Below are 13352 nucleotides of genomic sequence, written 5' to 3' on the forward strand. Positions count from 1 at the left end.
TGTAGTTACACAACCATCTCTAATAGGACATCAATCATCCCTTTTTCCTACAGTTTGACAGAAAGTACAGTGTCACATGTCTTCCTGGCTCTCATGATAGAATGCTTTATACTCAAATCATGGATATGACCCTGCCATTTTCCACATTGGAGGAAAGATTGTTGCATCCCTGTCTGGCCAATGTTGTCTCTTGTCTTTTTCTTTTCTTCTAACTTTTGAAGTGTGGTATTTAGCTAGTTAAGTCCTTATTTCCTTTTGATCTTTGTGGGTTTTGTTCCTGACTCAGGGACCACTGCTTCACACTTCCAAAATCGGTTAGCTTTCTTCTTTTCCAGATTTTCTGTAGTATTTCCTTGTTGTTCGTGATGGTAAGGATATATCTGGTCTGGAGATTCATTAGTGTTTCCCAGGCATGCTTGCACTGACCTCCATCTGCTAGTTCCTCATTTGATGTTCATGAGGATACTATAAAAGCTTTATGCTTACTTTGAGGAGTGTGCCTTTTACTCAGACTCTTAGCTGTCATGGGAATGAGAAGTGTAGCCTGGCTCTTGGATGCCTTTCAGCCATCTACAGATAAGACCAGACCTCAAGATATGACACTCTCAACAGTCCAATATAGACAACAGGCAGGGGACATGGGCGAAGGAGCCTTCTCTTGAACTGCTTCCATGCTAAGGCCAGGTTCACACAGAGAAGTGAGAATAGCATTTCCCAGGGAAAAGAGTGAGACAGAAATGTAAAGTACTTGATGTACTTGGGTGTTTATTCAGATGCTTTTGAGAACCAGCACCTACATGATGAAAATATAATAAACATATTAATGTAGGATGCTTATACAAGTTAAGTGTGGTGTCTTGCTTTCTGTCTATGAAAAACAGTCTGGTGAGGAAACATTCAGCTAAGTTTTAAAAGTCACTATGGAACAGTTGTGACCCTCAGTTTGGAAAGCCAGAACAAAGTCCTGTCTTTTGGCCCATACTTTGTTTCTTTATTTCCCCTAAAGTCTCTTGCCTGTGCTTCCTGTTCTTTCTTTTAATGTCAGTATAGCCAAGTCTGGCTTGTAACAACTGAGCACATTTCATTCTGAATAGCAAGACCCAAGTAGGTGGTTCTGATTGTGTAATGAGGAAAATCAGTCACAAGCAGGAAGATCCTGAGCCACTGTTAGCCACTGTTAACCACTGGAGCTCCAGACAACAAGCCTGTGCCTCTCAGGCCCAGGGCAAAGACGCCGCCTCCATTGCCTTCTGTCAGCTTCTGTTACCTTTATCTTCTTTGTTCATGAATCAAAATTCCAGCTAGATCTTTTAAGGTTTTCAATCATAGTATATAAATTGCACACACAGTGTTTAAAATAACAATCTTGCTTTAATTTTTAATTCCTAATATTTCAAAACCTCCATTCTAATCATATTGATAGATCAAGGTATTGAAGATAACATAGACATGAAATGAGTGTGTGCCTTTCTGCATTGATAAGGGTGAAAAGCTACTTAGGCTTATCTACCTGTGTTCTTGCAGAAGGGCTTGGTGCCAGATGATGCTGTAGAAGCCTTGGCTGGAAGCCTGGGGACAAGGGAAGCAGATCCAGAATATGAAAAATCTGTGGTGGATAAAGTCAAGGTAATGACAGTTCAAACGCTTTACAAAACGATTTATTAACTGTCTACTTAGGCCCTCCAATGAGTGAGTGCTTTGTTTTTAAAACTATATACTGTAAACCATGATTAGCTATCTTTCTTTAATATTGCACATAATAAGCTAACCCCTAGGAAATTCCAATGTTTATGTACCATAGTTGATAGGTTACATGCCTGTGTCCAAGTTCCATGAATCACATTTTCTTCTACCTGTATCCATCCTTTTTCTGAGAGATTACAAAAATGTAGCATGTACCTAATACACCTCCCAATCTGCCCTTAGGCCAGCAGGATGAAAGCTGGTATCTGAGCCAGGTAATGTTTAACACTGTTAAAGTAGACAATGTTGAAGTATAAGCTGTAGAGGAACTCATATCAGTGACCATATGCTTGTTTGAAGATAACAATAGGTTACCCTAAATTTACTTTCTGAGAAATGCATTGTTGAGAAGGAGGCAGCAACCCTGAGAATGATGCCACTTTTATTTAGGAGAAAGCTAAAGAAGAAGACCATGAAAAACTTGGTGAAAAAGAAGAAACAATTCCTCCTGATTATCGACTAGAAGAAGTGAAGGTAAACAGGCTGAATATTTTCCCATTTTGTTTTCTAATTGAATTTTATATACATAAAAAATGTACTGAGAACAGACCTGGAATGTAAAGATCCCATTTCTTTATATTCAGACTCTAAATTGTATTAGCACTAACACCAGGTTAGAATACTAGATAAGAGATAAAACCTATTATTTTACATTTCTTTTGCATTTTTTAAATTTCATATATGTATGTGTCTGCTGGACTTATATTATTCCCCTCCTTCTCCCTCCACCTCCTCTCACGTCTTCACACCTTCCCTTTTCCCTCTCAAATACATACTCTTTTTCATAATTATTCTCTTTCTCTTTCTCTTTCTCTCTCTCTCTCTCCCTCCCTCCCTCCTTCTTCTTCTCTCTCTTTCTCTCTCTCTCTCTCTCTCTCTCTCTCTCTCTCTCTCTCTCTCTCTCTCTCTTTCTCACACACACACACACACACACACAGAACTTAATATATAGATACAAACTAATGAGCCCATTTAGTGTTGCTTTTCTGTATGTTTGTTTTGGGGCTTACCACTTGATATTGGATGAGTAGTTATGAAGCTCATCCTTGGGATGTCTCTCCCTCCTTTAGCATTTATTGACTACAGGTCAAACCCCATGAGATTTCCCTCTTCCACATTAGCATGTCAACTGATATTTTCATTGTTCTATTCTTGTTTAAAGAATCAAATTATTGGGATTTCATAGGCATAGCTTCCCTGTCATATAGAGAAAATGCAGTCCTGTAGCACACATCCTAGTCTTCTGGTTCTTACACTCATTAACCTGTTGTCCTATAATATTCCTTAAGCCTTAAGTGTAAGGATTGTACTAGATATCAGTTGCGGATAGACCACCCCCATGGTTAGTTGTTCTCTGCACTGTGGTCAATTGTAGCTTTCTGTAAAGTCTTCATCTGCTCTATAAACCCTTTCTGATGAGTGATGTGAGCTACACTTACCTGGGGGACTAGTATTAAGAACACACAGTTAAGATATATACAAGTAACATTGTATGGGCTCAACAGCTTATATTGAGGAATGTACATGAATATACAAATACATGCATGCGTACATACAATAATAATGATAAAAAGATCTTGACATGGTTTGGAAGTCAAAAAGGAAAGGAAGATGTTATAATTAAAACACAACATCAAAAACAAATAATGCCATTAAAAGTAATACTGGTTTGGAAAAGTGGCAGTGGTAGATTGTTCTTAAAGTTCCATGGCCTCACTATCCATGGACAGTTGGCTGTGTTTACAGCAACACACTCTAATTCTCTTCTATTGGGCAGGACTTAAGGCCAATTAGAAAGCTGATAAGTACCACTACTGTACCTTTAGCGATATCTTGCCATACTGGTCATTGTGGTTCATACTTATCACAACTGGGTTAGTCTATTGACAGCTGTTCTCTCTTAGCAACTGTATAGCACTTTATAATACAATGAAAGTTAATCCTCAGGGAGGAGGCTTCCAGGTCAGATCCAGCTCAATTAATAGTTGTGTCCATAATAATAAATATGTTGTCATGTTTGTAAATAGTTGTGTCAGCAATAGGGACTTACCTTGTAGGAGTCAACCAAGGGTGACAACAATAGAGGCTAAAATATTCTCTTAAGTAGCTTTTCTACCATCATAATGTGAAGAAAAGTTGCCCTCTCCCCCACCAAATATTTTTCCCTTCAGACATATGGTTTGCTATAATATCACATATACAGGAAAACCTGTTCAGGTTAAAAAAAAAAACTCAAAATGAACAATTACTTCTTATTTGCAAAACTTTGTATTCCATAAATATAAGTTTAAAGCATGAGAGCTTAAACACTGAGTAAAGTGATACATTGACTATCTTCTTCATACTGAAACAGCTGTGTAGACCAAATAACCAATGGAAAGACCCCATTGTGATCAGTTTTAGTGTGGTTGTTTATACAGGGCAGATACATAGGCAACTGAACAAATAGTCATCTACATAACATGCCACTGATAGGAAGGTTCAAATGCACTTTAGTACTGTTATAAGAAGCTGAATCACAGTCCTTGTCCAGCCGTATGCTCTAATTTATTGTGCATCTCAAGATCTTACACTGGGTTCTCCTTAACTTAAAAGTTTATTACCCTGGATTCCTCTCCATTTTATTCTGTAACCAAAAGTGATGGAAACCTATAATTTGGGGGCCTAGAAGTATATTGCTTTACAGATTATTCAGGGCACTCTCAGGACCACAAATTTGTCCATTTCTGATTTCTGTTCCATAGAAGCAGGACATATGCAATTATCTCATACATTTGTCAGTTAATCATTATTCTGTCACAGTTCCAGGTTACTTACTGTCTTGTTCTCTTGTTTAAATACTATTGTCATTCATCACCTATGCTCATATCAAGTCTCTATAGTGAGGGTCTGTGCTAAGACATCAAATTTCCCCCTTCCTGACACTGGATGGTGAGCTGGTCGAAGGTAGATTTCAATTTGAATGCAGAGCAAAGGAACCTCGTGGGTTCCATGCCTTACTCAGGATCTTCACTTCACTGCCTTTGTTGCTAAGACTTGGTTTAGAATTAGTAGATTCCTCATTTTAAAAAAGGGCCAAAGCTGCAAGTGATTTAGACGGCAAGAAGAGGGTTGTGTTAGCTATAAGAAAGTAGTAAATAACTCTAAACCATTAAACAGCACATTTGAAATTCAGAAAAGAAAGCAAAGTATTTTGACCATTTCACAGGTGAAATCTTTGTATGTACCTGCATACTCATTTACTTTTGTGCATATAATAAACAGAATTGATTATTGATTTATAGATCTTCTTTTACTAAAGAGGCCCAAATGCTCCATTGCTTTTGTTCTGTTATTCAAAAGTGGCACTTGAAATCACTTGAAGCTTAACATAATCTGAGTCCTATATTTGAGAGTGTCCTACCCACAAGACAAGGTCCCTGAGGGTTGGGACTTCAGCTGATTTTTAAAATGGTTGGCACACCCATGCAATATGCTATTTTAATGGTTCGCATGTCTTTCTTTTCTGATTGTCACAAGCCACACCATATGTATGGGTGGACTCCTTGGCCAAGGAAGGCTGACGTGTAAGCTGAATGAAGATGAACTGAATTATAGTGGATATATTATCTACTAAGATAATTTTCTTAAATGGAATAATGTACATTAAAATATACAGGTTTAGTCTGTTGATTCCTTGTAATGTATATAGGATTTATATTTGGGATAATACATAGAATAATTGATGCCATATTTTCACTCTGAATAGGATAAGGATGGAAGACTACTCCAGCCAAAAGAACCCCAGGAACAACTTGCAGTAAGCTATCTGCTTTCTCTAAGACTGTCTCTCTTCTGTGGACTCTGATTAATAATTTGGGAAGGGTATAGCTTTCCTTTCTAGGGAGCTAATCAGAATATGATATGGTGGATACTGCAGAAGCTTGCTGGTGTTATGATTGTTGATATGGTTTTGCTTCTTGCAGCCCTTATGCAATGACTCCCTTCTTGATGCATTGTCTCAGGACTTCTCCAGTCCTGCAAACATATCATCTCTTGTAAGTATAAATTTCCTGGTTAACTCTCTTCCTTCCTTCCTTCCTTCCTTCCTTCCTTCCTTCCTTCCTTCCTTCCTTCCCTCCCTCTCTCCCTCCCTCCCTCCCTCTCTCCCTCCCTCCCTCCCTCTCTTCATTCCCTTCCTTCCTTTCTTCATTCCCTTCCTTCCTTCCTTCCTTCCTTCCTTCCTTCCTTCCTTCCTTCCTTCCTTCCTTCCTGTCTGTCTTTCTGTCTTTCCTTTTTGTTTTTGTTTGTTTGTTTTGTTTTGTTTTGCTGTTATTTAGGTTTAGTTTTGAGTTTGGTTTCTAAAGGGCAGGGTTACTTAACACCTATGGCTGTCCTGAACATGCTCTATGGACTAGGCTGGCCTAGAACTCAGAGATCCACCTGCCTCTGTCCATTGAGTACTGGGAAGAAAAGCATGCGCCACCACTGCCTAGTGTTGTCCTGGATAACTTTTGACTTGGGATATGAGGTGAGAAAAGGTTATAAATATGATTGGTGCTCAACCCACCATTAAAATACCTGAAATATTATTCTAGAACATTGGATGTTTTCAACAGACTAATTGAACCAACAAATCTTATTAAGTGGGCTTATAAAAACAAAATTTGAATTTGAGTTTATATAACATCACTTTTTATACCACCTCATTTCTACCATTTGTCATTTTCCCAATTGTCTCCTAAGAAAAGTTACCTTCATGTGGAATAATAGTCACTAGAAGAGAATTCTATTACCAGGTGTTTTGGACAATGTTTAATAATGTTGAGCATATTCTCTTCTCTAGGATTGACATGGCTTATGCAAACATGTAAATTTGTTAAAGTTCCAAAAATTATACAGCTGAAGCATCCAGGCTATCTATTTACAATGTACCTAGTTTATCATAAAGTTTATATATTTTTAGCAGTCAGAAGAGGAATATGTTCCTATATGCACAATGGCATGGAATATGTATTGGTTGGGATAATAAAAAGAAAGAAGTGCTCTTGTGATTTCCTGACGTTTTTGTGCTTTAAAGCCAATCATTACTTGGTTTGTACACTGTCTTAAATCTTAAAATATACTGGTGGATTTAAGAGAAGAGATGGCAGTAAACTCAAATTTAAAATAAAAATGAGAACGATAAAACAGGCAGCACAAGAGATAAACTGATTGTGGGAGAAATATTGTGCACAACAATTTTAAAGAAATTCTAGAGAAAAATGCAATCAGTATAATTCATAAAACATAAACAACAGCAAAACTAAATAAAGCACTAAACAGAAACTAAAACCTAAACAACTGCTCACAAAGTCGTTCCATTAAAAGTTAATTTTTCTAAATGTCAGTAACTAGATAGTCCCTGTGTGACATAAAATGTCAAAAGGATGATGTTCTGTAAAGTTGCTTTTTACATATCTAATTAAACATCGCCATGTTAGGAAAGGTCACTTTATTTGATTGGTATAAAAGTATTGAGTATAGTAAGTATTGAAGTCAAAATCATAAATATTAATTAGCAAGGAAATTGTCAATATAACATAGTAATATATCCAACTAGAAATGATCAAATAATTATGTCCATATAAAAGATCTATTTAAAGGCCAAATGTGGTGAAACACTCCTCTAATCCCAGGCAAGGGCAGGTGGATCTTTGTGAGTTCAAGGCCAGCCTAGTCTATATAGGGAGATCCTGGCTTCAAAACCAATATAGCCCTATAGAATTAGCAGCTCTTTGGTTAAGATCTACGTTGCTCTTACAGAGGGCCCAGCACCTACAACTGTAACTCTAGGCCCAGGGGGGCTGGGTATACTTCTTACATTCACAGACACCAGGCATACACATGGTATATATATGTACATGTAGGTAAAAGAACAATCATATACATAAAATAAATATTTAAAAAGTTATATATTTGAAATGTAACATCATTCATGCTTTAAATAAAAACCTTGAGTGGCAATTTCATAATTATATCTGATTAGTTTCTCTTTTTTTATTTTGTTTACATTTCACTTGTCCCCCTTCACCATCTCTCCAAAATTTCCCCAGCCCCTTTGCCTCTAAGAGGGTACTCACCCACCCTTGCTGTCTCAGCTCACCCTTCCAGCATTCTCCTCCTCTGGGGCAACATGCCTCCACAGAATGAAGCCCCTCCCCTCCCATTGATGCCATATAAGGCAATCCTCTGCTGCATATGCAGCTGTAGTCATGGACCCCACTCATTTATACTCTTTGTTTGGTAGTTTAGTCCCTGGGAGCTCTGTGTGTTCCAGTTAGTTGATATTGTTGTTCTTCCTACTGGGTTGCAATCCTCTTTAGCTCCTTCAGTCCTTCCCCTAGCTCTTCCATTGGGATCTCTGGGCTCAGTCCAATGGTTGAATATGAGTGTCTGCATCTGTCTTAGTCAGGTGCTGGCAGAAGCTTTCAGAGGACAGCCATACCAGGCTCCTGTCTGCAAGCAGTTCTTGGCATCAGCAATAGTGTAGGGGTTTGGTATCTGCAGATGGGATGGATCCCAAGGTGGGGTGGTCTCTGGGTGGCCTTTCGTTCAATCTCTGCTTCATTTTTTGTTCCTGTATTTCCTTTAGAAAACCTCCTATTAGAGGTAGTCTCTTCAGTTTCTATCTCCTCACTGTTGGGAGGTAATGTCATCCCCATTGGATCCTGGGAGCCTCTTGCATCCCTAGCATCTGGGCCTTTCTAGTGGTTATCCCCCATCCACCTCCCCACTGCTACTTATTTCTATTAATTCTCCTGGCCCTCTCTACACCTCTGGGCCTCGGGACTTCTCTTTTCCCATACCTGGTCTTACACCGCCCCCTTTTTTCCTCTCCCTTCCCTCTCCCACCCAGATCCCTCCCTCTCTCTATTTCTCATAATTACTTTGTTCCCCCTTCTAAGTAGGATTGAAGCATCCACACTTTGACCTTCCTTCTTGTTAAGCTTCATATGGTCTGTGAATTGTATCATGGGTATTCTGAGATTTAGGGTAATATCCACTTATCACTGAGCAAATATTATGTATGTCCGTTTGGGTCTGGGTTATCCTCACTCAAGATGATATTTTCCAGTTCCATGCATTTGCCTGCAAAATTCATAAAGTTGTTTTTAATAACTGAGTGGTATTTCATTGTCCAAATATACCACATTTTCTGTATTCATTCTTCCCTTGAATGATATCTAGGTTGTTCCCAGATTCTAGGTAATATAAATGAAACTGCTATGAACATAGTAGAGCACATATCCTTGTTATATGTTAGAGCATCTTTTGGGTATATGCACAGTAGTGGCATAGCTGGGTCTTCAGATAGAACTATTTCCAGTTTTCTGAGGAAATGCCAGATTGATTTCTAGAGTGGTTGAACCAGCTTGCAATCCTGCCAGCATTGGAAGAGTGTTCTTCTTTGTCTACATCCTTACCAGCTTCTGCTATTGCCTAAGTTTTTGATCTTAGCCATTCTAACTGGTGTGAGGTGAAATCTCAGGGTTGTATTGATTTGCATTTCCCTGATGACTAAGGATGCTGAACATTTCTTTAGGTGCTTCTCTCCATTCCAGATTCCTCAGTTGAGAATTCTTTGTTTAGCTCTAAACCCCATTTTTAATTAGGTTATTTAGTTTTCTGGAGTCTAACTTCTTGAGTTTTTTTTATATTTTGGATATCAGTCTTCTGTTGCATGTAGGGCTAGTAAAGATCTTTTTTCCAGTCTGTAGGTTGTCCTCTTGTCCTATTGACAGTGTCCTTTGCTTTACAGAAGCTTTTCAATTTAATGAAGTCCCATTTGTAGATTGTTGATCTCAGAGCCTAAGCCACTGGTGTTCTGTTCAGGAAGATTTCCCCTCTGCTGATGTGTTTGAAGCTCTTTCCCACTTTCTCTTTTATTAGATTCAGCATGTCTGTTTTTATGTGGAGGGCCTTGATATACTTGGACTTGAGCTTTGTAGAAGAATATAAGAATGAGTCAATTTGCATTCTTCTACATGCAAACTGCCAGTTAGACCAGCACCATTTGTTGAAAATGCTTTCTTTTTTCCACTGTAGGCTTTTGGATTCTTTGTCAAAGATCAAGTGACCATAGGTGTGTGGGTTTGTTTATGGGTCTCCTACTCTATTCTACTGATCTATCTGTCTGTCTCTTTTCCAATATCATGCAGTTTTTTATCACTATTGCTCTTGTCTTTGTTAGAATTTTACTTTTGTGAACAGACACCATGTCCAAGGCAACTCTTACAACATTTAATTGGGACTGTCTTACAGATTCATAGGTTTAGTCCCTAATCATCAAGGCAGAACATGGCAACATCCAGTCAGGCATGGTTCAGGAGGAGCTGAGAGTTCTACATCTTCATCTGAAGGCTGCTGGCAGAATACTGACTTCCAGGCAGCTAATGTGGGTCTTAAAGCCCACACCCACAGTGACATACTTACTCCAACAAGGTCACACCTACTCCAACAGGGCCTTACCTTCTAATAATGCCAGTCCTTTGGCCAAGCATATACAACCTATTACATTCCTGAGACTTCCTGGGAGTCAATCTGTCTCTGGGTATGGAAGAGGTCAGGAATGCAGGCCATGGTTGGGGCAGAGTTATATCTGTTCAGTTTCAAGAACAAAATATTTAATATAAAACCAAAAAAAATTCTAAAATTATGAACCTTTGATTTTCTGTTAAATGTTATAAGAAAAAGTCATTAACAAGAAATGAAAAGTAATTAACAAACAGTCAAAAGGAATGCCTGTATGTATTGTAGACATGGCTGCTCATTGATAAGACATGTAAATGATATCCTGTGTGCTAGTTTCTTGGTAAAAAACAAGTCACTAAATAATATCAAGTTCTAAACTTTTATTAAAAGCATAAAGTAAATAATGAATAAAAAAAATAAAGACACCGAAATGTGAATTTCTGCACCTCAAGTGGTCTAAATGTTCTAAATACATAAAGGCTACTCCCTAATATACATTATAAATTAATTTTTTATAAAAGTATCCCAAAGGTACTTTCTGTAGCTCAATAAAATTATTTTAAAATGCATTTGAGAAGCAAATATACAAAAATATGAAAGCATAAATATATTAAAAGTTTTTAGGAATGATTAACCCAGTAAACATTTGGGCCTTTGCTGCAGTAATGATAAGTAAAATCTCCAGCCCTGATTCTGAGAGGAAACTTACAGCATAGTTCACAGGAATAAAAAGAAATTGATGTAGATGGGTAATGTAGGATGGGAAAGAGAACAAGAGAATAAATCATTATTTCAGAAAGTTTCTCAAGTAATTTATTGTACATTATTTAGAATAAACTAGTACTGATGGTTTTATGCATATAACACAATGTGTTAGTGACAGTAGTATATCACCAAGCAGTTTTTCGAACTGTACATGTGATATAAATATTTAATTATGACTGTAGGAAAGCAGCCTTCCATTCATTTTTTTTCAGTAATATGCATTCCTAGACAGGGTCAGTGCTGTGGATTTTTGAAGACCCATTTATTACAAAATAATGAAGTGTATTTTTCTAAATAGAAGAAGAAATCATTTTGAAGTTTTTTATCATAAAAGATAAATATTTACAAAGATATGTTTAACCTGATTTAAATGTTATTTAATATATAAATGTGTCTTCTCAATGTACTTTACTCCATTAATATGTAGAGATTTTTCACTTTGCTATATTAGTTAAAAATAAACTTAAGTTTAGAAATTCCTCTTCTAACTAATTCCTACCTCTGATCAGTGCTTGTAACGCTGAATATCACAATTTTTAAAGATCTTTCTCTTTTCCAAAGGGAGCATCAGACATAAGGCTATACTCCTCCTTCTAACTTCCAAACTGCTCCTCAACTTGACATCCCTAGACCTCTAGTCATCTGGGTGAAATATTCCATGTTTGAATATACTATCTTTAGGCTCTTCCAGTATGCTAGTATCATACTTTTGATAGGCCTTAACCCACTGGCATTTTCCATTACATCTTACGTCTGACTTTGAATTCATTTGAAGAGAAGCTAAACTGAAAAAAATGTAAAAGACACTTCTATAACTTAAATAGAGCTATAGAGCAAATAATTGCAAAATAATTAAAAAAGATTTTGATAATCCAGTGTAAACAAGCCACAGAACTCTTAGTAGATTGTTAGAATAACAAATGTAAAATAGAAATAGTAAATCATTGACTGGACAGATGTCTCAGTAGTTAAGAGCACATATTCTTATACAGGGACAAATTCAGTTCCTAGTACCCTCTTCTAACTAATTCCTTCCTCTGATCAGTGCCTGTAACGCTGAATATCACAATTTTTAAAGATCTTTCTCTTTTCCAAAGGGAGCATCAGACATAAGGCCATACTCCTCCTTCTAACTTCCAAACTGCTCCTCAACTTGACAGAAGGTAGCTCACAACTTTCTGTAACTCCCAATGTCTCCAATGCCACCTTCTGAAATTCATGGGCAACTGCACTTACATGCATAATCACATAATTAAAAATAAAAGTAGATCTAAAAATCGAAATGAGAAATTGTAAAAATACAAGGGAAAAAATGAAAAAAAAAATGAGAAATGGAAATAGAAAACATGTTTTAAAGCTGCTGTGAGGTATGTATTTAAATAGAAGGGAAAAGCAGCCATAAAGCAGTTTTAAGGGTTTTATTTTAAATCACAATATTGTGATTATAACCTTATATGCAACCTGTTAATGGTATTCTTTTTTTAATAAAAGGAATTTGAAGATGCCAAACTTTCTGCTGCCATTTCTGAAATAGTTTCCCAGACACCTGTTCCGAGCACCCACGCAGCAGCCCCACCACCTGGCACCGAGGTGAGCAACGTACCTTCCTTGAGAAATATTCTTACAAGAAATAAAATAAGGCAACTGTCTATCAGAAATGAAAACAGAAAAAATGATTGTCTGTAGTGTCAAACTATCCATTATCATTGAACATCAAAAGATAAAGGGGCCACCCTTAACCAAGTCTTGCCCTCTCTGTTCAGGGAAGTGCCGCATTCACTAACAGACATTCCCTTAGTGAAGTAGGTTTTCATTCCTTCCCTTTTGATGTGATATCAAAGCTTCCTTAATGCAGTGGTCTTTAATTCTGGTGATTTCTACCCTGTTGGGTTAGCTCAAGATCATCAGAAAATATCCAGAAGCAGAGATTCCAAAGCCCAGACTAGCCACAGGTAGCTCCACAATTTACAACTGTGTTCCTGAGGTCTAATGGAAATTGATTGCTTTAAACAAGCAAAATGCTTCCTCCCTTCCTCCACCCCATCTTTGTCTATCTGTCCCTCTCTTACACTCTCTTCCTCCCTATCCCCTCCCTGTCTCTGTCTATGTGTGCCTGTCTCTTTCTCTGACTCATGTTGGGGTGTGTGTGTGTGTGTGTGAATATTTATCTATGCGACAAAAAGATGAAGCAGAAAGAATCAGAGAATCAGCAGTAACCCAGGCCAAGTCCATAGGTTCCCTGAGGCTGTGAGCCACAAACTTGTCTGCCAAGATATTTTACAATGATTCTTTTCCATTTTACAATGATTCCTTTCTCTTTGTTTTTCCCATTAGAGAATCATGTGTTTGTG

At 37.5% G+C, this 13352-nt stretch overlaps 1 protein-coding gene across 9 annotated transcripts in view; it reads left to right on the top strand.

The window, feature by feature from the left end:
• The window catches only part of Cast (calpastatin), a 124148-nt gene that overhangs the window by 95352 nt on the left and 15444 nt on the right, over window positions 1-13352 (top strand). For all 9 annotated transcript variants that reach the window (XR_007973687.1, XM_052159576.1, XM_052159570.1 and 6 more), the window contains 5 exons: window positions 1525-1626; window positions 2134-2217; window positions 5492-5542; window positions 5709-5780; window positions 12493-12591. Coding sequence is in view for 8 of the 9 variants with exons in the window: in XM_052159576.1 (XP_052015536.1) it covers window positions 1525-1626; window positions 2134-2217; window positions 5492-5542; window positions 5709-5780; window positions 12493-12591 (408 nt within the window). In the remaining variant the exon portion in view is untranslated. The remainder of the gene's footprint in view (window positions 1-1524; window positions 1627-2133; window positions 2218-5491; window positions 5543-5708; window positions 5781-12492; window positions 12592-13352) is intronic.

Source organism: Apodemus sylvaticus, chromosome 16 (assembly GCF_947179515.1).
Source record: "Apodemus sylvaticus chromosome 16, mApoSyl1.1, whole genome shotgun sequence".
Taxonomy (NCBI): domain Eukaryota; kingdom Metazoa; phylum Chordata; class Mammalia; order Rodentia; family Muridae; genus Apodemus; species Apodemus sylvaticus.